Source organism: Salmo salar, chromosome 26 (genome assembly GCF_965601325.2).
Source record: "Salmo salar chromosome 26, fSalSal1, whole genome shotgun sequence".
NCBI classification, from domain to species: domain Eukaryota; kingdom Metazoa; phylum Chordata; class Actinopteri; order Salmoniformes; family Salmonidae; genus Salmo; species Salmo salar.
Genome location: NC_138316.1, coordinates 1,247,753 through 1,271,673, shown reverse-complemented (window position 1 = coordinate 1,271,673; position 23,921 = coordinate 1,247,753). Strand labels below are relative to the sequence as shown.

General features: G+C 42.6%; 1 protein-coding gene and 1 pseudogene across 15 annotated transcripts in view; one reads left to right on the top strand and one right to left on the bottom strand.

The window, feature by feature from the left end:
* LOC106587004 (far upstream element-binding protein 3) overlaps positions 1-23,921 on the bottom strand; it is a 105,905-nt gene that overhangs the window by 56,466 nt on the left and 25,518 nt on the right. For 11 of the 15 annotated variants that reach the window (XM_082969302.1, XM_082969300.1, XM_082969295.1 and 8 more), the window contains 5 exons: positions 23,640-23,673; positions 22,135-22,184; positions 21,887-21,958; positions 16,469-16,526; positions 15,942-16,104 (listed from right to left, as the gene is read on the bottom strand). In XM_082969302.1, coding sequence (XP_082825428.1) covers positions 15,942-16,104; positions 16,469-16,526; positions 21,887-21,958; positions 22,135-22,184; positions 23,640-23,653 — 357 coding nt within the window. In that variant the 5' untranslated portion in view covers positions 23,654-23,673. Of the gene's footprint in view, positions 1-15,941; positions 16,105-16,468; positions 16,527-17,024; positions 17,135-21,886; positions 21,959-22,134; positions 22,185-23,639; positions 23,674-23,921 lie in introns of all 15 variants that reach the window. The other 4 variants (XM_082969297.1, XM_082969299.1, XM_082969305.1 and 1 more) reach the window with 3 other exon arrangements.
* On the top strand, positions 10,283-11,007 carry LOC145864198 (uncharacterized; annotated as a pseudogene).

Genomic DNA, 23,921 nt, shown 5'->3' with positions numbered 1-23,921 from the left:
TTGATTCTATTTTCTTCCCGAGACCAGCCGAGATCAGTGGAGTAAAAAACTAAATTATCAATTTCCATTCAGTCAGAGAAAAAAGACGCTTTGCCAGGCCAAATATACACTCCTTTCTTGAAACACTAATATCTTAAGTCTTCATATCTACACTGAACAAAAATATAAACTCAACATGTAAATGTTGGTCCCATTGTATATGAGCTGAAAAAAACATGCCAGAAATGTTCCATAAGCACAAAATGCTTATTTCTCTCAAATGTTTTTACATCCCTACTAGTGAGTATTTCTTCAGGAATGACGGCCAGAGCAGTTGCCAGACAATTTAATGTTCATTTCTCTACCATAAGCTGCCTTTAACGTTGTCTTAGAAAATGTGGCAGTATGTCCAACTGGCCTCACAACCGCTTGCGTCGTGTGAGCGACCGGTTTGCTGATGTCAACATTGTGAACAGAGTGCCCCATGGTGGCAGTGGGATTACAGTATGGACAGGCAAAAGCTACGAACAACGAACCAAATTCCAATTTATTGATATCAATTTGAATGCACAGAGATACCGTGACGAGATCCTGAGACCCATTTTCGTGCTATTCATCCGCCGCCGTCACCTCATGTTTCAGCATGATAATGCACGCATGGATCTGTACACAAATACTGGAAGCTGAAAATGTCCCAGTTCTTCCATGGCCTGCATACTCACGAGACATCACCCATTGAGCATGTTTAGGATGCTCTGAAATGACAAGTATGACAGCGTGTTCCAGTTCCTGCCAATATCCAGGAACTTCGCACAGCCATTGAACAGGAGAGGGACAACATTCCACAGAGAGTGGAAAAAAAATTGTAGACCACAAGTCTGGTTCATCCTTGGGAGCAATTTCCAAACACCTGAAGGTACAACGTCCATCTGTACAAACAATAGTACGCAAGTATAAACACCATGGGACCACACAGCCGTCATACCGCTCAGGAAGGAGTTGTGTTCGGACTCCTAGAGATGAAAGTACTTTGTGAAGATGCTGGAGGAAACAGGTACAAAAGTATCTATATCCACAGTAAAACGAGTTCAATATCGACATAACCTGAAAGGCCGCTCAGCAAGGAAGAAGCTACTGCTCCAAAACCGCCATTAAAAGCCAATACTACGGTTTGCAACTGCACATGGGGACAAAGATCGTACTTTCTGGAGAAATGTCCTCTGGTCTGAAGACACAAAAATACAACTGTTTGGCCATAATGACCATCGTTATGTTTGGAGGAAAAAGGGGGAGGCTTGCAAGCCGAAGAACACCATCCCAACCGTGAAGCACAGGTGTGGCAGCATCATGTTGTGGGGGTGCTTTGCTGCAGGAGGGACTGGTGCACTTCACAAAATAGATGGCATCATGAGGTAGGAAAATTATGTGAATATATTGAAGCAACATCTCAAGATATCAGTCAGGAAGTTAAAGCGTGGTCGCAAATGGGTCTTCCAAATGGACAATGACCCCGAGCATACTTCCAAAGTTGTGACAAAATGGCTTAAGGACAACAAAGGTATTGGAGTGGATATCACAAAGCCCTGACCTCAATCCTATAGAAAATATGTCATCAGAACTGAAAAAGTGTGTGCGAGCGAGGAGTCCTACAAACCTGACTCAGTTACACCAGCTCTGTCCCGAGGAATGGGCCAAAATTCACCCAACTTATTGTGGGAAACTTGTGGAAGGCTACCCGAAACGTTCAACTCTCCGAGTTGGGCATCTCCGGCGCGGCCCACGCTTGGATTGCATCCTACCTGACAGGTCGCTCCTACCAGGTGGCGTGGCGAGAATCTGTCTCCGCACCATGCGCTCTCACCACTGGTGTCCCCCAGGGCTCTGTTCTAGGCCCTCTCCTATTCTCGCTATACACCAAGTCACTTGGCTCTGTCATATCCTCACATGGTCTCTCCTATCATTGCTATGCAGACGACACACAATTAATCTTCTCCTTTCCCCCTTCTGATAACCAGGCGGCGAATCACATCTCTGCATGTCTGTCAGACATATCAGTGTGGATGACGGATCACCAGCTCAAGCTGAACCTCGGCAAGACGGAGCTGCTCTTCCTCCCGGGGAAGGACTGCCCGTTCCATGATCTCGCCATCACGGTTGACAACTCCCTTGTGTCCTCCTCCCAGAGTGCTAAGAACCTTGGCGTGATCCTGGACAACACCCTGTCGTTCTCCACTAACATCAAGGCGGTGACCCGATCCTGTAGGTTCATGCTCTACAACATTCGCAGAGTACGACCCTGCCTCACACAGGAAGCGGCGCAGGTCCTAATCCAGGCACTTGTCATCTCCCGTCTGGATTACTGCAACTCGCTGTTGGCTGGGCTCCCTGCCTGTGCCATTAAACCCCTACAACTCATCCAGAACGCCGCAGCCCGTCTGGTGTTCAACCTTCCCAAGTTCTCTCACGTCACCCCGCTCCTCCGCTCTCTCCACTGGCTTCCAGTTGAAGCTCGCATCCGCTACAAGACCATGGTGATTGCCTACGGAGCTGTGAAGGGAACGGCACCTCCATACCTTCAGGCTCTGATCAGGCCCTACACCCAAACAAGGGCACTGCGTTCATCCACCATTGGCCTGCTGGCCCCCCTACCTCTGAGGAAGCACAGTTCCCGCTCAGCCCAGTCAAAACTGTTCGCTGCTCTGGCACCCCAATGGTGGAACAAGCTCCCTCACGACGCCAGGACAGCGGAGTCAATCACCACCTTCCGGAGACACCTGAAACCCCACCTCTTTAAGGAATACCTAGGATAGGATAAAGTAATCCTTCTAACCCCCCCCCCCCCTTAAAAGATTTAGATGCACTATTGTAAAGTGGTTGTTCCACTGGATATCATAAGGTGAATGCACCATTTTGTAAGTCGCTCTGGATAAGAGCGTCTGCTAAATGACTTAAATGTAAATGTAAATGTTTGACCCAAGTTAAACAATTGAAAGGCAATGCTTCCAAATACTAATTGAGTGTATGTAAACTTCTGACCCACTGGGAATATGATGAAAGAAATAAAAGCTGAAATAAATCATTCTCTCTACTATTATTCTGACATTTCACATTCTTCAAATAAAGTGGTAATCCTAACTGACCTAAGACAGGGCATTTTTACTAGGATTAAATGTCAGGAATTGTGCAAAACTGAGTTTAACCTGTTATAGATAGGGGGCAGTATTTTCACAGCCGGATAAAAAACGTACCCGATTTAATCTGATTATTACTCCTGCCCAGAAACTAGAATATGCATATAATTATTAGCTTTGGATAGAAAACACTCCAAAGTTTCTAAAACTGTTTGAATGGTGTCTGTGAGTATAACAGAACTCATTTGGCAGGCCAAAACCTGAGAAGATTCCATGCAGGAAGTGGCCTGTCTGACCATTTCTTGCCCTTCTTCATTATCTCTATCCATTACAGAGGATCTCTGCTGTTACGTGACACTTCCTACGGCTCCCATGGGCTCTCAGAAGGCGGCAAAAAGCTGAATCGTGGCTTTGCAGGCTCTGGTTGAAACAAAGTAGCACGTCTGGGTAGTGGCTGCTCACAGTACTGTGAGACTCAGGTGCGTGCCCGCGTCGACAGAATGCTTTGTTTTCTTTCGTCTGTTTACCTAAACGCACATTCCCGGTCGGAATATTATCGCTTTTTTACGAGAAAAATGGCCTAAAAATTTATTTTAAACAGCGGTTGACATGCTTCGAAGTACGGTAATGGAATATTTAGAAATCTTTTGTCACGAATTGCGCCATGCTCGTGACCCTTATTTACACTTCGGATAGTGTCTTGAACGCACGAACAAAACGCCGCTATTTGGATATAACGATGGATTATTTTGGACCAAACCAACATTTGTTATTGAAGTAGCAGTCGTGGGAGTGCATTCTGACGAAGACAACAAAGGTAATCAAACTTTTGTAATAGTAAATCGGAGTTTGGTCAGGGCTAAACTTGGTCGGTGTCTAAATGGCTAGCCGTGATGGCTGGGCTATCTACTGAGAATATTGCAAAATGTGCTTTCACCGAAAAGCTATTTTAAAATCGGACATATCGAGTGCATAGAGGAGTTCTGTATCTATAATTCTTAAAAGAATTGTTATGTTTTTTGTGAACGTTTATCGTGAGTAATTTAGTAAATTCACCGGATGTTTGCGGGGGGTATGCTAGTTCTCAACGTCACATGCTAATGAAAAAAAGCTGGTTTTTGATATAAATATGAACTTGATTGAACAAAACATGCATGCATTGTATAACATAATGTCCTAGGGTTGTCATCTGATGAAGATCATCAAAGGTTAGTGCTGCATTTAGCTGTGGTTTTGTTTTTTTGTGACATTATATGGGGGGGGGGGGGGGGGGGGGGGGTCGCAGCGAGATGATGATGCAGCACTCCATCACTCTCCTCCTTGGTCAAATAGCCCTTACACAGCTTGGAGATGTGTTGGGTCATTGTCCTGTTGAAAAACAAATGATAGTCCCACTAAGCGCCAACCAGATGGGATGGCGTATCGCTGCAGAATGCTGTGATAGCCATTCTGGTTAAGTGTGCCTTGAATTTTTAATAAATCACTGACACCAGCAAAGCACCCTTTCTTCACGGTGGGAACCACACATGCGGCGATCATCCTTTCACCTATTCTGCGTCTCACAAAGACACGGTGGTTTGAACCAAAAATCTCAAATTTGGACTCATCAGACCAAAGGACAGATTTCCACTGGTCTAATGTCCATTGCTTGTCTTTCATGGCCCAGGCACGTCTCTTCTTATGACTGGTGTCCTTTAGTAGTGTTTCTTTGCAGCAGTTCGACCCATGAAGGCCTGATTCAAGCAGTCTCCTCTGAACAGGTGATGTTGAGATGTGTCTGTTACTTGAACTCTGTGAAGCATTTATTTGCGCTGCAATTTCTGAGGTTGGTAACTCTAATGAACTTATCCTCTGCAGCAGAGGTAACTCTTCGTCTTCTTTACCTGTGGCGGTCCTCATGAGAGCCAGTTTCATCTTAGCGCCAGATGCTTTTGCGCCTGCATTTCAAGAAACTTTAAATGTTCTCGAAATTTTCAGAAGGTAGTGATGGACTGTCGTTTCTAATTGCTTATTTGCTCTGTTCTTAAAAAAAAAAAATATTGGTCACATACACGTGTTTAGCAGATGTTTTTACAGGTGTAGCGAAATGCTTGTGTTTATAGCTCCGACAATGCAGTAATATCTAACAATTTCACAACATTTACCCAATACACACAAATCTAAGGAAGGGTGTCAGAGCGGCATAGACAAAGATACAGTATATACAATTGAAGTCGGAAGTTTATATACACCTTAGCCAAATACATTTAACCTCTTACATCTAGACGTTCCGCTAGCGGAACACCTGCTCCAATATCCAATGATGGGCGTGGCGCGAAATACAAACTCCTCTAAAATCCGAAAACTTCCATTTTTCAAACATATGACTATTTTACACCATTTTAAAGACAAGACTCTCGTTAATCTAACCACACTGTCTGATTTCAAAAAGGCTTTACAACGAAAGCAAAACATTAGATTATGTCAGCAGAGTACCCAGCCAGAAATAATCAGACACCCATTTGTCAAGCTAGCATATAATGTCACAAAAACCAAAACCACAGCTAAATGCAGCACTAACCTTTGATGATCTTCATCAGATGACACTCCTAGGACATTATGTTATACAATACATGCATGTTTTGTTCAATCGAGTACATATTTATATCAAAAACCAGCTTTTTACATTAGCATGTGACTAGCATGTGACTAGCATTCCCACCGAACACTTCCGGTGAATTTACTAAATTACTTACGATAAACGTTCACAAAAAACATAACAATTATTTTAAGAATTATAGATACAGAACTCCTTTATGCAATCGCTATGTCCGATTTTAAAATAGCTTTTCGGTGAAAGCACATTTTGCAATATTCTCAGTAGATAGCCCAGCCATCACGGCTAGCCATTTAGACACCGACCAAGTTTAGCCCTGACCAAACTCCGATTTACTATTACAAAAGTTTGATTACCTTTGTTGTCTTCGTCAGAATGCACTCCCAGGACTTCTACTTCAATAACAAATGTTGGTTTGGTCCAAAATAATCCATCGTTATATCCGAATAGCGGCGTTTTGTTAGTGCGTTCCAGACACTATCCGAAATGGTAAATCAGGGTCGCGAGCATGGCGCAATTCGTGACAAAAAAATTCTAAATATTACATTACCGTACTTCGAAGCATGTCAACCGCTGTTTAAAATCAATTTTTATGCCATTTTTCTCGTAAAAAAAACGATAATATTCCGACCGGGAATCTCCTTTTAGGTAAACAGAAGAAAGAAAACAAAGCATTCTGTTGACGCGGGCACGAGCCTGAGTCTCACAGTACTGTAACCAGCCACTACCCAAACGCGCTACTTTTTTTCAGCCAGAGCATGCAAAGCCACGATTCAGCTTTTTGCCGCCTTCTGAGAGCCCATGTGAGCCGTAGGAAGTGTCACGTAACAGCAGAGATCCTTTGTAATGGATAGAGATGGCAAAGAAGGCCAAGAAATGGTCAGACAGGGTACTTCCTGTACAGAATCTTCTCAGGTTTTGACCTGCCATTTGAGTTCTGTTATACTCACAGACACCATTCAAACAGTTTTAGAAACTTTGGAGTCTTTTCTATCCAAAGCCAATAATTATATGCATATTCTAGTTACTGGGCAGGAGTAGTAACCAGATTAAATCGGTACGTTTTTTATCCAGCCGTGTCAATACTGCCCCCTAGCCCTAACAGGTTAAAATCAATTTTTATGCGATTTTTCTCGTAAAAAAGCGATAATATTCCGACCGGGAAACCCTGTTTTGTTCAAAGACTGAAAATGTAAACATGGGGTCGTCTCGTGCACGCGCGCACCAGTCTCATTGTTCTCAGATCGACCACTTACCAAATGCGCTACTGTTTTTCAGCCAGAGACTGGAGAGTCATCATTCAACGTTCTGCCGCCTTCTGAGAGCCTATGGGAGCCGTAGAAAATGTCACGTTTCAGCAGAGATCTTTTGTTTTGGATAGAGATGATCAGGTTTTGGCCTGCCATATGAGTTCTGTTATACTCACAGACACCATTCAAACAGTTTTAGAAACGTTAGAGTGTTTTCTATCCAAATCAAACAATTATATGCATATTCTAGTTACTGGGCAGGAGTAGTAACCAGATTAAATCGGGTACGTTTTCTTTATCCGGCCGTGCAAATACTGCCCCCTATCCCCAACAGGTTAACCATACCACGTGGTTAAACTCTTAGACTATCGATACCGACAGAATAAGAACAAGTCTTTGATATTAATTACTAGCCTGCAGCTAGGAATTCGGTATCATTGAACGCAAAGACCAACAACCGCCGAAACAGCTATTCTATAACGACATGAATGAATGTTACTCTGAACTATCCATTCTAACCACGACAGAGAGAGAGAGAGAGAGGGCGGACAGACTCTCCAACAGAAACAAAACTTTTCAACAGAGATCCCGAAGACACACTGAGCGTAAATATATATATTGATTGCAATTGTTCCCGAATGAGTGAGCGTTCATGTGCAAAGGATTAGCATTTCAATTGTTATAATTATCAACTCTGTAGTGCCTTCTCAGCTGACCCCCACTCCCCTTTTGTCTAACAAGCCACCATGCCGGTTTAGCCCACTAGGGCACATTCTCCTATCCTTTCCTTGTAACTATATCTACTGTTTGTTATGCATTTCTGTGAATTGCCTAGTTAGTAAATAAATGATTTTAAGACAATTGATGTATGGATGACTCATAATGAAGACTGGGTTCGTGCAGATAACCAACAATTTACGACGTTTGGAATGAGACTAACGTGAGGTAAATAATAATTCATTAATTCGAAGACTAATTGATCAGATATTAAAATATCTGAAAGTTATATTAGGAAAATTATAACTTTGTAATCTGAATATTTTCTTTGGTGCCCTGACTTCCTAGTTAATTACAGTTACACGATTAATCAGTTTAATCGCGTAATAATAATTACAGAGAGTTATTTGATAAATAGGTCTTCAGTTTTAATGATGCCAAAGACACGACACTATTTATTTGTTAACCGCTCAACACAGAGAGACTGACAGTTATTTGCTTGACAATCACCGGCTCACTAAATTTCGTGACCGACACAGCCCTATTTGTAGCCCAAACAGTTCAGACGCTAAAGACAGAAGTTGACACATCAGTGTTCAGACGCTAAAGATGTTTTGGTGAGAAGACTTTCAGGATGTCTCATTGTCTGACAAAAACCGCTGTAGCTTGGCCACCTTCCATCACAGATGCGGAAGGCCGACATAGGCGGATGCAATGGATTGAGACGCAGCCCATGCAAGAAAACAGATATCTCTAGCTTAAACTGACATTTTGACAGGGATTTTTTTATGATGTTACTGAGATTGACTCACGGGTGTGTCAATAGACACAATCTTGTCATTAATAGCATTGTTGTTCCTAATTAAAGCATTTGTATCCTTATCTTTAAAATAGATAAACTCAGCAAAAAAAGAAACGTCCCTTTTTCAGGACGTTGTCTTTTAAAGATAATTTGTAAAAATCCAAATGACTTCACAGATCTTCATTGTAAAGGGTTTAAACACTGTTTCCCATGCTTGTTCAATGAACCATAAACATTTAATGAACATGCACCTGTGGAACGGTCGTTAACCTCTCTGGGAACCTGGGACGCTTGCTAGTCAACGGCCAGTGGAATCGCGTTGCGCGAAATGCAAATGCTATAACTTCAATTTCTCAAACATATGACTATTTTACACCATTTTATAGATACACCTCTCCTGAATCGAACCATGTTGTCCGATTTCAAAAAGGCTTTACAGCAAAAGCAAAATATTAGATTATGTAAGGAGAGTACCCTGCCAAAACAAAATCACACTGCCATTTTCAAAGCAACTAGCATTCATCACAAATACCCAAAGCACAGCTAAATGCAGCACTAACCTTTGACAATCTTCATCAGATGACACTCCTAGGACATCATGTTACACAATACATGCATTTAATGTATCGATAAAGTTAAAATGTATATATAAAAACAGCATTTTACATCGGCGCGTGACGTTCAGAAAATATTTTCCCTCAAATGCTTCCGGTGAATCAGCGCTACAATTTACAAAATTACTATTCGAAAACATTGTTAAAATGTAATATTGTCATTCAAATAATTATAGATTAACACTCTCGTGAATGCAACCGCATTGCCAGATTTAAAAATAACTTTACTGGGAAATCACACTTTGCAATAAACGTGGTGGTATGCTCAGAAAAATAGGCTAGGCGATACATGTTAGCGCCATCTTGGAACCATCTAAAATCAAATATACTATTGTAAATATTCCCTTACCTTAGATTATCTTCATCAGAAGGCACTTCCAGGAATCCCAGGTCCACAACAAATGTAGTTTTGTTCGAAAAAGTTAATAATTTATGTCCCAATAGCTCCTTCTTGTTAGCGCGTTCCGAAGGCTACTCATAATGGACTGTAGCGCGCGGGACTTGTCGCCACGAAAGAGCAAAAAATATATATTTACGTTCGTTCAAACATGTCAAACGTTGTATAACATAAATCTTTAGGGCCTTTTTCAACCAGAGCTTCAATAATATTCAAGGCGGACGATTGTATTGTCTTACTAAACGTTTCGGAACAAAAGGGTTCCCATGGGCGCCCGCGTCATAGTAGTAATGGCCCTCCCCCTGTGACCAACTTTCCAAGCCTCTCGTTCAGTCAGTTTCTACCATAGAAGACTCAAACCACTTTGTAAAGACTGTTAACATCTAGTGGAAGCCTTAGGAAGTGCTAAATGAATCCTAACTCGCGGTGTGTCTCATAGGCAAAGTGTTGAAGGTGATTCCACAAATCAGATTTCCACTTCCTGCATGGAATCTTCTCAGGTTTTTGCCTGCCATATGAGTTCTGTTATACTCACAGACAACATGCAAACAGTTTTAGAAACTTTAGAGTGTTTTCTATCCAAATCTACTAATTATATGCATATTCTAGTTACTGGGCAGGAGTAGTAACCAGATTAAATCGGGTACGTTTTTTATCCGGCCGTGCAAATACTGCCCCCTATCCCCAACATAAGACACTAACAGCTTACAGACGGTAGGCAATTAAGGTCACAGTTATGAACACTTAGGACACTAAAGAGGCCTTTCTACTGACTCTGAAAAACACAAAAAGAAAGATGCCCAGGGTCCCTGCTCATCTGCGTGAATGTGCCAGGCATGCTGCAAGGAGGCATGAGGGCTGCAGATGTGGCAAGCGCAATAAATTGCAATGTCCGTACTGTGAGATGCCTAAGACAGTGCTACAGGGAGACAGGACGGACAGCTGATCGTCCTCGCAGTGGCAGACGTGCACGTGTAACAACACCTGCACAGGATCGGTACATCTGAAAGTTACACCTGCGAGACAGGTACAGGCTGGCCACAACTGCCAGAGTTACGCCAGGAACGCACAATCCCTCCATCAGTGCTCACACTGTCCGCAATAGGCTGAGAGAGGCTAGACTGAGGGCTTGTAGGCCTGTTGTAAGGCAGGTCCTCACCAGACATCACCGGTAACAACGTCACCTACGGGCACAAACCCACCATCGCTGGACCAGACAGGACTGGCAAAAAGTGCTCTTCACTGACGAGTCGCAGTTTTGTCTCACCAGATTCGCGTTTATCGTCGAAGGAATGAGCGTTACACGAAGGCCTGTACTCTGGAGCGGGATCGATTTGGAAGTGGAGGGTCCATCATGGTCTGGGGCGGTGTGTCACAGCATCATTGGACTGAGCTTGTTGTCATTGCAGGCAATCTCAACGCTGTGCGTTACAGGGAAGACATCCTCCTCCCTCATGTGGTACCCTTCCTGCAGGCTCATCCTGACATGACCCTCCAGCATGACAATGCCACCAACCATACTGCTCGTTCTATGAGTGATTTCCTTCAAGATGGGAATGTCAGTGTTCTGCCATGGCCAGCGAAGAGCCCGGATCTCAATCCCATAGAGCACGTCTGGGACCTGTTGGATTGGAGGGTGAGGGCAAGGGCCATTCCCCCCAGAAATGTCCGGGAGCTTGCAGGTGCCTTGGTGGAAGAGTGGGGTAACATCTCACAACAAGAACTGGCAAATCTGGTAGAGTCCATGAGGAGGAGATGCACTGCAGTACTTAATGCAGCTGGTGGCCACACCAGATACTGACTGTTACTTTTGACCCCCTCTTTGTTCAGGGACACACTATTCCATTTCTGTTAGTCGCATGTCTGTGGAACTTGTTCAGTTTATGTCTCAGTTCTTGAATCTTGTTATGATCATACAAATATTTACACATGTTAAGTTTGCTGAAAATAAACGCAGTTGACAGTGATAGGACGTTTCTTTTTTGCTGAGTTTAACTGGTTTGGCGTGTGTTAAATAGTATGCTTTATTGGAGTTTAACCAATAGTTGTTGGATCTCTTCAAAAGTAAAATATATTATTCCTGCTTAAGTTCAGGAATTGTATTTTCTTCTTTACCTTGTAAATATTTCTTATGGGTTCTTTCAACAACAACAAAAAATGTTTCTTCTGTCTCCTCTGTCTACATTTGCAACAGTAAAGATTTATTTTAAATCATTTACGTATTTCATAAATTTCAGGTTCTTGAAAATGTTCATTCTCCAAATTCTGTCACTAACTGTCCATGGTAGTTGGGAAAAGCAATATCCAGGTGTCCTGTAAATTATTTGTACGTAGATATGACATTTTTCAGCATCTTTGGAGGCTCCTTAATGTGCCTTTTTAATTGCTATGTCTGTCGAACTTGTCAAATGTGTGATTTAGGTCACCTGCTAAAAAAATAGTTCCTGTCTGGATTTGATCTAATATAGCTTGAATTACACTACGTTCAAAAGTTTGGGGTCACTTTTGAAAGAAACGCACATTTGTTGTGCTTTTCTTTCAAAAACAAGGAAATGTCTTAGTGACCCTGTAACGTCCGTCGTTCAAGGTAGACCAAGGCGCAGCGTGAGTTGAGTTCATCATCTTTTATTCTAAAGGTGAACCAGCAAAAAACAATAAACAACACAACGAACGAAAAGCTTCGTAGTGCAAAATACATGCAACCAAACAAAGACAAGATCCCACAACTGACTGTGGGAAAAAGGGCTGCCTAAGTATGATTCCCAATCAGAGACAACGATAGACAGCTGCCTCTGACTGGAAACAATACTAGGCTTATCAAAGGAAAAACCAACATAGAATTACAATACATAGAATGCCCACCCCATGTCACACCCTGACCTAACCAAACAGAGAAAAACCGGCTCTCTCAGGTCAGTGCGTGACAGACCCCAAACTTTTGAACAGTAGTGTATATCTAAAAAAAAACTGATTTGCTCCTAGGGGGATATGCAATGAAATAATGTGTTTTTCACCACATGTAAGGTACAATGCAAGATTAAAAAGCAACCTTCTTGGTCTGGGGGCTGGGATATAAGGGAAGAAAATGTGTATTTGTCACGTTTTCCGCCGAAGTCGGCTCCTCTCCTTGTTCGGGCGGCGTTCGGCGGTCGACGTCACTGGCTTTCTAGCCATCACCGCTCCATTTTACATTGATCCATTTGTTTTGTCTTGTTCCCTGCACACCTGGTTTTCATTCCCCAATCACACTGCATGTATTTATTCCTCTGTTCCCCCTCATGTCATTGTGTGGAATTGTTTGTGTTACGTGTTAATTGCTGACGCGCCAGACTGGTTTGCTTATACCATGTTGTTCACGAAGATGTTTATTGTTAAACATAAATTATTGTGACTGTTTTGCACTTTTGCCTATTGGCTGGAGGTTTTGACGCAGTTGTGTCCATCTGTTGGTTTCTCTTGCCTTAATAAAGTGTGCGCCTGTTCACAACTCTCTGCTCTCCTGCACCTGACTTCGCTACCAGTATGCACACACCTGACAGTATTATTTATCAGGATGCCTTCACCTCTGCTGTTACTATAGTAGGTAGCAGCATAGGCTTCTCCAATGTAGCTCCTCTTTAAAAAAAATAAATAAATGCAACTCTTGCAGAAAAAAACACATCTGCTGACAATTCCATGTAATAATAAGACGAGAGAGTCATAGTATGAATACATAATTATTATATAAAGTCGGCCAAAAGTTTTGAGAATGACACAAATATTAATTTTCACAAAGTCTGCTGCCTCAGTTTGTATGATGGCAATTTGCATATACTCCAGAATGTTATGAAGAGTGATCAGATGAATTGAAATTCTTTCTCTCGTTAACACAGGTGTGAGTGTTGACGAGGACAAGGCTGGAGATCACTCTGTCATGCTGATTGAGTTCGAATAACTGACTGGAAGCTTCAAAAGGAGGGTGGTGCTTGGAATTATTGTTCTTCCTCTGTCAATCATGGTTAACTGCAAGGAAACACGTGCCGTCTTCATTGCTTTGCACAAAAAGGGCTTCGCAGGCAAGGATATTGCTGCCAGTAAGATTGCACATAAATCAACCATTTATCAAATCATCAAGAACTTCAAGGAGAGCGGTTCAATTGTTGTGAAGAAGGCTTCAGGGCGCCCAAAAAAGTTCAGCAAGCGCCAGGACCGTCTCCTAAAGTTGATTCAGCTGCGGGATCGGGGCACCACCAGTACAGAGCTTGCTCAGGAATGGCAGCAGGCAGGTGTGAGTGCATCTGCACGCACAGTGATGCGAAGACTTTTGGAGGATGGCCAGGTGTCAAGAAGGGCAGCAAAGAAGCCACTTCTCTCCAGGAAAAACATCAGGGACAGACTGATATTCTGCAAAAGGTACAGGGATTGGACTGCTGAGGACTGGGGTAAAGTCCTTTTCTCTGATGAATCCCCTTTCCGATTGTTTGGGGCATCCGGAAAAAAGCTTGTCCGGAGAAGACAAGGTGAGCGCTACCATCAGTCCTGTGTCATGCCAACAGTAAAGCATCCTGAGACCATTCATGTGTGGTGTTGCTTCTCAGCCAAGGGAGTGGGCTCACTCACAATTTTGCCGAAGAACACAGCCATGAATAAAGAATGGTACCAACACATCCTCCGAGAGCAACTTCTCCCAACCATCCAGGAACAGTTTAGTGACGAACAATACCTTTTCCAGCATGATGGAGCACCTTGCCATAAGGCAAAAGTGATAACTAAGTGGCTCGGGGAAAACAAAACATTGATATTTTGCGTCCATGGCCAGGAAACTCCCCAGACCTTTATCCCATTGAGAACTTGTGGTCAATCCTCAAGAGGCGAGTGGACAAACAAAAACCCACAACTTCTGACAAACTCCAAGCATTGATTATGCAAGAATGGGCTGCCATCAGTCAGGATGTGGCCCAGAAGTTAATTGACAGCATGCCAGGGCGGATTGCAGAGGTCTTGAAAAAGAAGGGTCAACACTGCAAATATGGACTCTTTGCATCAATTTCATGTAATTGTCAATAAAAGCCTTTGACACTTATGAAATGCTTGTAATTATACTTCAGTATTCCATAGTAACATCTGACAAAAATATCTAAAGTCACTGAAGCAGCAAACGTTGTGGAAATTAATATTTGTGTCATTCTCAAAACCTTTGGCCACGACTGTACATTATGCAAATTATATAACGTGTGACCATGTAGAAAGAACAGCCATTTAACAGAGAACACACAAAAAAATATAAAGTAAAGTACTTCTTTATACTTTGAGGCAGTCTGCCTTTTTAGGGCTTTTAAATTCCAACTCCTCTCCTAACAAATTAAAATATAGTGGCTGGTGGGGCTCTACTTGGAGAGAGTGAGTCCACAAAGAGACCGAAGGCATCACACCTAATTCAGAGAAGTGTCTGATGCCCTCCCAGCCACACCATCCCAATCCCATCTCCACTCTCACCAATAACAACCATTGAATATTAGCTATAAATGGCAAACAAGGAATAATAATGACTAGACAGCCTCTCCTAATCTACCCAGAACGCTTATTCATTTTACTGCCTCTCCAACCTAATGTGTGTTTGTGTGGATGTGTGTGTATATCTGTTGGGTTGGATAAAAGCAGAAGACATATTTCAACCCTGTATGGACTAATAAAGGCTGTATCACAACCGGCCGTGAATGAGAGTCCCATAGGGCGGCGCACAATTGGCCCAGCATCGTCCGGGTTTGGCCGGTGTAGGTCGTCATTGTAAATAAGAATTTGTTCTTAACTGACTTACCTAGTTAAAAAAAGTATACATTTAAAAAATGTATTTAAAATAGTCTTATCTTATATCTGTTCTATTGTATGTGCGTGGGTGTGTTTGTGTATATGAACAGGAGTATGAGGGAAGAGTAAGGGATGGTGAATATGAATATGTCTAGGAGGGTGGGAGAGAATGGGTGTGTGGATGCATAGGCTATATGTTGTGTGGGAATGAATGAGAATGGATGAGTAAGTCGATGGATGGATGGATGGGTAAGTGTTTCTGAGAGGAAGGGAGAACTTTAACCCCTGACCCCACACCATAACAGAGCTGCCACAACCCTCATTTACTCAAGTGTTTCCTTTATTTTGGCAGTTACTTGTAATTACTTGATGTTCAAATCACAAATTAGCTTTACAGGTGGATACAGTTGAGAAAAGACTGCAGAGACTAGAAAAAGAACATTTCCAAATGAAAATGTGTGTGCATGCTTGTCTTGAAGTATTTATGGTTGCGAAATAAGTTGTAGTGGGTTAAAAAAAGCTTTGTAGGCCTAGTACCAGTAGTGACTGCGGTTATAATGGTAGTAATAAGGCTAGTTGTAGATCATAGTGGATTAGTATAGTAGGCTAGAGGGAGTACTATAGCCCAAGAGAACTGATTACATTTTTCTTTCTCTTAGAAGGCATACCTGCAGTTGCTTGATGGTGTCCCCTCCCCTCCCGATGACTAGGCCCACTTTGCTGGCTGGGATGAGCATCTCGTGGACTGAGCTGATGTCCTCAGCCACGCTGTGGAACCCAGGGCTGTTTCGACAGCGGTCCACTATCTGCCCAAGCATTCTTTTGGCCTGCCTGGTGGAGAGCAAACAGTTGCATATCAATGATGTATAGATGATGTGATGTATTATAGTCAATACCAATTACATACTGTACTATGATTGCCTACTATGACTGCTTACAGTGTCAACATTTTATGATTGGTCCACAATGTGGTTTTTAAAACTGTATTATTTATTGTCAATTACTGTAATATTATGGAGTAACAGTTAAATAAATGTATATCAACAGAGTTGCAGTTAATACAGCGTGTGAGAATCTATAGACCATCAATCAGGGGACATATTGTTCTTTTCAAAATGACAAAGGATTGTTGACGATACTGCTACTGAGTTTATAGAATTTCTGTCACGTTCAACGTCTCAATATAGAAACTCACTCAATGCTCTCTGGGGTTCCATTGAGGGAGCAGGCTCTGTCCATCATACCACCACTCTCTACAATGAGAAAGAACCGCTGGCATACAGTTAAAGGAGTCAAGTTTTTGAGATAGAACCCTTTCGGTACAGAACATAAACAGTCATGATAATGCATTTTGCATCATCACCTCATTGCTGACAGCCTTGATTAGCATGTGTCCTACTGTATGTTGCTGAGATATAAAATTAAAAGCAATCTGATATTGGTTATTATCTAACATAAGGACAGGAAGTGTTGTGAAGTGTGTGTAGTCACAGACATTAGGGACATACTGTACGATGAGGCCGACAAACATCGCAGCTCTGCTTCTAGCTCCTAAGCAACTTTGCCGTATTTTGTTTTTTGGTGTGTTAATTCTTACATTATTAGCCCAGAATGTTTTTTTGTGTTATTACATACAGCCGGAAATAACTTTGGGATATCAGAGCGGCGGTAACTAACCAGCATTGCGACCACGAATATGCCTTCGCCGAATTGGATTCTTTGTTCTTACCCCCCAGGGCAATTGAACTTACCCCAGAGGCTGCTCCAAGATGCCGCCGGCGGAGAAGAGGTATTCTAGTCCGACTCAGGAGGCGTGCACACCATCCACCGCTTCCGAGTATATTACTAGCTAATGTTCAGTCTATGGACAATAAAGTAGACAAGCTCAGGGTGAGGATCTCCCTCCAGAGAGACATCAGGGACTGTAACATACACTGTTTCACAGAATCATGGCTCTCTCCCGTCTCCATCCATAAAGCCAGCTGGGTTCTCAGTACATCCCGCAGACAATAATAAAGAACTCTCCTGGAAGAAGAAAGGCGGTAGTGTTTGTTTCATGATAACACACAGAAACTCAAGTCCTTTTGTTCACCCAACCTAGTATACCTCACAATCAAATGCCGACAAATTACCTCCCAAGAATATTCTCTTTGGTTATAGTCACAGCCGTGTATATTCTCAAGGAGCTACACTGGACTGTGTGAAAACTGGAAACCACATATCCTGAGGCCGCATTTATTGTAACAAAGCAAATTTGAGGAAAACACTACCGAAGTACTATCAACACATTGACTGTGGTTCTCGTGCTGCTAAAACGCTCGATCACTGCTACTCCCCCTTCCGGGTTGCCTACAAGGCCCTCCCTTCGGCAAATCAGATCACAACCCCATTTTGCTCCTCCCTTCCTATAAGCAGAAACTCAAACAGGATGTACCTGTGCTAAGGTATATTCAACACTGGTCTGACCAATCAGAATCCATGCTTCAAGATTGTTTTGATCACACAAACTGGGATATGTTCAGGGTAGCCTCAGAATAACATTGGCACAGACACGGTGACTGAGTTCATCAGGAAGAGTATAGGCGATGTTGTTCCCACTGTGACTATTAAAACCTACCCAAACCAGAAACCGTGTATAGATGGCAGCATTCGCGCAAAACTGAAAGCGCAAACCACCTCATTTAACCATGGAAAGGTGACTGGGAATATGGTTGAATACAAACAGTGTAGTTATTCCCTCCGTAAGGCAATCACACAGGCAAAAAGTCAGTAAAGAGACAAAGTGGAGTCGCAATTCAACGGCTCAGACAAGGAGACGTATGTGGCGGGGTGTCACGACTTCCACCGAAGTCGGGTCCTCTCCTTGTTCGGGCAGCGCTCGGCGTCGCCGGTCTTCTATCCACTTGTCATTTTTTATGTGTTTAGTCTTGTTTTTCCTCACACCTGGTTACAATTCCCTCAATCATTTGTTGTGTATTTAACCTTCTGTTCCCTCCATGTCTTTGAGTGGGATTGTTTATTGTAAGTGCTTGCGCACGTGATGATTGGTGCACGACGGGTTTTTGTATCCAAATGTCTTGTTATTTTTATGCCGTGGATTTTGCTATTAAACTGCTCCAGCAATTACAAAGTTCTGCTCTCCTGCATCTGACTTCCCTGCCACAGATTACGCACACCTTACACAGGGTCTACAGACAATAACGGATTACAAAGCGAAAACCATCCATGTCACGGACACCGACGTCTTGCTCCCAGACAAGCTAAACACCTTTTTTGCCCACTCTGAGGATAACACAGTGCCACCGACGCGGCCCGCTACCCAGGACTGTGGGTTCTCGTTCTCCGTGCACAACGTGAGTAAGATATTTAAGCATGTTTACAGACAAATTCAACCTCTCCTTATCCCAGTCTGCTGTCCCCAATTGCTTCAAGATGTCCACCATTGTTCCTGTCCCCGAAAAAGCAAAGGTAAATTAACTCAACGACTATCACACCATAGCACTCACTTCTGTCATCATGAAGTGCTTTGAGAGGCTAGTTAAGGATCATATCACCTCTTCCTTACCTGACACCCTAGACCCAGTTCAATTTGCAATTGCCAACGCACTGCCCTATCCCATCTGGACAAGAGGAATACCTATGTAGGAGTGCTGTTCATTGACTATAGCTCAGCCTTCAACACCATAGTACTCTCAGCGCTCATCATTAAGCTTGGAGCCCTGGGACTGAACCCCGCCCTGTGCAACTGGGTCCTGGACATCCTGATTGGACGCCCCCAGGTGGTGAAGGTAGAAAACTACACTGCCACTTCGCTGACCTCAGTTTACAGGGAGGAAGTGAAGGCCCTGGCGGAGTGGTGCCAGGAAATTAACCTCTCCCTCAACGTCAACAAAACGAAGGAGCTGATCGTGGACTTCAGGAAACAGCAGAGGGAGCACGCCCCTATCCACATCGATGGGACCGCAGTGGAGAAGGTGACAAGCTTCCGTTCCTCGGCGTACAGGTCACTGACAATCTGAAATGGACCAACTAAACAGACAGTGTGGTTTAGAAGGCGCAACTGCACCTCTTCAAAGTACAGAGAGATCCTTGATGAAAACCTGCTCCAGAGTGCTCAGGACCTCAGACTGGTATCAAGGTTCACCTTCCAAAAGGGCAAAGACATGAATCACACAGCCAAGACAACGCAGGAGTGGCTTCAGGACAAGTCTCTGAATGTCCTTGAGTGGCACAGCCAGAGCCCGGACTTGAACCCGCTCTAACATCTCTGGAGAGACCTGAAAATAGCTGTGCAGCAACGCTCCCCATCTAACCTGAGATAGCTTGAGAGGATCTGCAGAGAAGAATGGGAGAAACTCCCCAAATACAAGTGCCAAGCTTTTAGTGTCATACCCAAGAAGACTCGAGGCTTTAATCGCTGCCAAAGGTGCTTCAATAAAGTACTGAGTAAAGGGTCCGAATACTTATGTAAACGTCATATTTCCGTTTAAAAAAAAAACGAAATGAGCAAACATTTCTAAAAACCTATTTTTGCTTTGTCATTATGGTGTATTGTGTGAAGATTAAACATTTTGGGGAAAAAGTCAAGGGGTCTGAATAGTTTCCAAAGGCACTGTACTAGAGATGCACCGATATGAAATTTTTAGCCAATACCAATAACCGATATTTAAAAATGTAGCTGCCTTTTAAGCAATCCAGTACAGTTAAATAGTTAACATACACATAAACATGGACGCAGCGGTCTAAGGCACTGCATCTCAGTGCAAGGGGCGTCACTACAGTCCCTGGTTCGAATCCAGGCTGTATCACATCCGACCATGATTGGGAGTTCCATTGCGCGGCGCACAATTGGCCCAGCATCGTCCGGCCGTCATTGTAAATAAGAATTTGTTCTTAACTGACTTGCCTAATTAAATAAAGGTTACACACACACACACACACACACACACACACACACACACACACACACACACACACACACACACACACACACACACACACACACACACACACACACACACACACACACACACACACACTGACCAAAAAGTCATTTGTTGGCATTTACTTATGTCCCCATTACCAGTAAAACATAATCAAAACCTATTTCTTTCACTTACTAGCTGTGCTGTTTCGTTGTTCATTTGTTCAGTCGTTTCATTCTCAACCAGGATTCCTATGGAATGCCTTTTGGGTCTTTGCGTGTCCATAAATATACTATTTAACACGTCAAATAACACAATTTGACGTGTCAAATAAGTTTGTTGATCAATCAGGACCTGAATATGACTGAACGTCAAATAATAATTCTTTACGTAGTTATTACACATTGATTACACTATCACTCGTATTCTATACGTCACAACGATATATCGATACGTAAGCTATGATGCTGGTAAAGTTGTCTTGCGTACCTACAGTGCGTATCATAAAAAAAGCTAGCTAGCTCATTGTTGCAAACAACGTAGTTCTTCCCCAAAAACATAGCAAAACGACATAATCTGTTTCAGTAGCTATAGCTAGCTATCTAATTATATAGCTAGGTGTCATCTAAATTAACCCTAATTTATAAGACAGTTCTTATTTAATTAATGGTGGTCGGACCATCTATGTGAAGCTAGCCACAATAAGGATTAGTCACAATAGTGGACTTTGCGGTTAGCCTTCAAAATAAAAGTATGGCATAATGCTACTATTTGTAATAATTTGCATCACAGTCAATGACATACTTTTATTCTGAAGGCAAAACGCAAATTCCACTATTGTGCTTTAACAGTGCTACTGTATCTTTTTTGACACGCAAAGACCCAAACGGCGTTCCATAGTATCTATGTCGTGAAACTAATAGCAGTGAAGCTATTACTGTGTAACTCCGGTAGGGCAACATCAGAAAAATAGTGCACTTCGTAGTGTGTACCGGTGTTCGACCAGTCAGCGAAAGCCAATATCACCCATGACAGAGAACGGTTGATTGTCAAGGGCAATGAATTCCATTATCTTGGCTTTAATGGATTTTGCCTTTGAGTTGTCTCACTGAAATGTTCTTACTCTTTCAAATGACTGCTCGACTTGTTGACTGCTTGATCCACACAGCAGACATTGTGGGCTAGGTTAACAATGCTTTGTTACATGTGAAGCCCAACATTTTACGTGGCGTCATTACGTCCTGTACCTAAGTTATATAGGTATGCATGGTAGCTTTGACATCGGTTTTTAACATTGCCGTTAAACTAAACATCGGGCCGACACCGATGTTGGCATTTTTGGCTAACATTGGCCGATTCCGATATGTTCACCAATATATCGTGCATCCCTACACTGTACATAGACAAGGAATCACTGGCCACTTTAATGTTTACATACTGCTTTACTCATTTCATATGTATATACTATATTGTACTCTATTCTACTGTATTTTAGTCAATGCCACTCCGACATTGCTCATCCTAATACTTATATATTTGTTAATTCCATTATTTTACTTAAGATTTGTGTGTATTGTTGTGAATTGTTAGATACTACTGTACTGTTGGAGCTAGGAACACAAGCATTAACATCTGCTACATGTGTATGTGACCAATAAAATTTGATTTGTATATTTAGAAATGCTTACCAGAGGCAATTTGAATCTTGCACCCGGACTCCAGCTGGATTCTCGTAATTTGTTCACCTCCTCTGCCTATGACTAAAATAAGCGGGAGAAGGAGGAGAGAAAAAAAGTGGGATGGGAGTGGAGAAAATAGTTCAGGTAATGTGTCAGTTTGACAAAATAAATACATCCTTTAACATATCTCAAAATCAAGCATCCAAGGATGAAAACATCCCAAACCACATAACGTACCTCCCATAACATGTACTTACTGAATCCAACCATTCTATCAGGCACTTTGAAGTCTTCTGTCAAAACAGCCCTAAATTACAAGAGGGTGGGGTGAAAAGAGACAAGATATATACTGAGTGTACAAAACATTAAGAATACCTGCTCTTTCCATGACATAGACTAACCAGGTGAAAGCTATGATCTCTTATTGATGTCACTTGTTAAATCCACTTCAAATCAGTGTAGATGAAGGGGAGGAGACAGGTTAAATTAAGATTTTTAAACCTTGAGATAATTGAGACATGGATTGTGAATGTCTGCCATTTAGAGGGTGAATGGGCAACAAAATATTTAAGTGCCTTTGAATGGGGTTTGGTAGTAGGTGCCAGGTGCACCAGTTTGTCAAGTACTGCAACACTGCTGGGTTTTTCACACTCAGCAGTTTCCCAGGTGTATCAAGAATGGTTCACCAGCCAAAGGACATCCACCTAACTTGACACAATTGTGGGAAGCATTGTAGTCAACATGGGTCAGCATCCCTGTGGAATGATTCTGACACCTTGTAGAGTCCATGCCCAGACGAATTGAGGCTGTTCTGAGGGCAAAGGAGGGGGGGGTGCGCAACTCAATATTAGTAAGCTGTTCTTAATGTTTTCTACACATACAAAAATGTCCATTTAATATATGTTTGTGGACAGTAGCAGTAGATGGATACAGTGTAGAAAGGCCAGCAGATGAGTCAATGAATGATTACGTTGCCCACCTACACTACAGGGCTATGGCTAACACTTATCTGCTGTTCCATCACTGTGATAGAACATATGAACTACAGATAATGTAAACGCTTGAGTAAATGAGGGATACCAAGTATATTTTAGAAAGCAGGTGCTTCTACAGAGGTGAGGTTCCTGAGTGAATTAAACAATTAACATCCCATAAGATGCTCCCATAAGCTGACAATGCCCCCATCCATAGGGCACGAATGGGGCATGAATGGTCACTGAATGGTTTGATGAGCATGAAAACGATATAAGCCATGGCCGTCTCAGTCACCAGATCTCAACCCAATTGACCACTTATGGGAGATTCTGTAGCGGCGCCGGGGACAGCGTTTTCCACCACCATCAACAAAACACCAAATCATGGAATTTCTTGTAGAGGAATGGTGTCGCATCCCTCCAATAGATTTCCAGACACTCGTAGAAGTTATGTCAAAGGGCATTGAAACTGTTCTGGCTCAAGGTAGCCCAACGCACTATTAAGACACTTTATGTTGGTGTTTCCTTTATTTTGGCAGTTACCTACACACATAACAATTTAGACTTCGCTATATTTGCAAAGCAGAAGACGGTGAAGCTGTCCACAAATCATTATCTGGTCTAAGTACTTCAGCGCTATCCCGCTGGGGATCTAGTGTTGTGTATTTGGGTTGGATAGTGAGCTAAAATGAAGTGGAGGAGACGGAGTAATCCCACAGATTGCTCAATCAATATGTATTTACTGTCTGTCAATACAGCGGGTAAATTGGTGCTGGCTACAGGCTTACCTTTGATGTACCATGGCTCCCAGCTGGTTACCTACTATGAGGGGAGGCGGCAAGAGCCAGCCGGAAAGGGGACCAGTGCCAGATGGAGATGCAGAGGAGAGAGAAAAACATATTAGTGAAGGTAACTTTTTTTCTTAAAAAATATTTAATACAAAATATAATAAGAAAAAATTACTGGCTGCACCCATGCCAAAGAGCCTGAAATGCGCTGCAATGGATAGCTGCCCTTTTATGGGTTCCAATTCTACTATTTTGTGTGTTTTTTGGCGCTGATAATAAAAG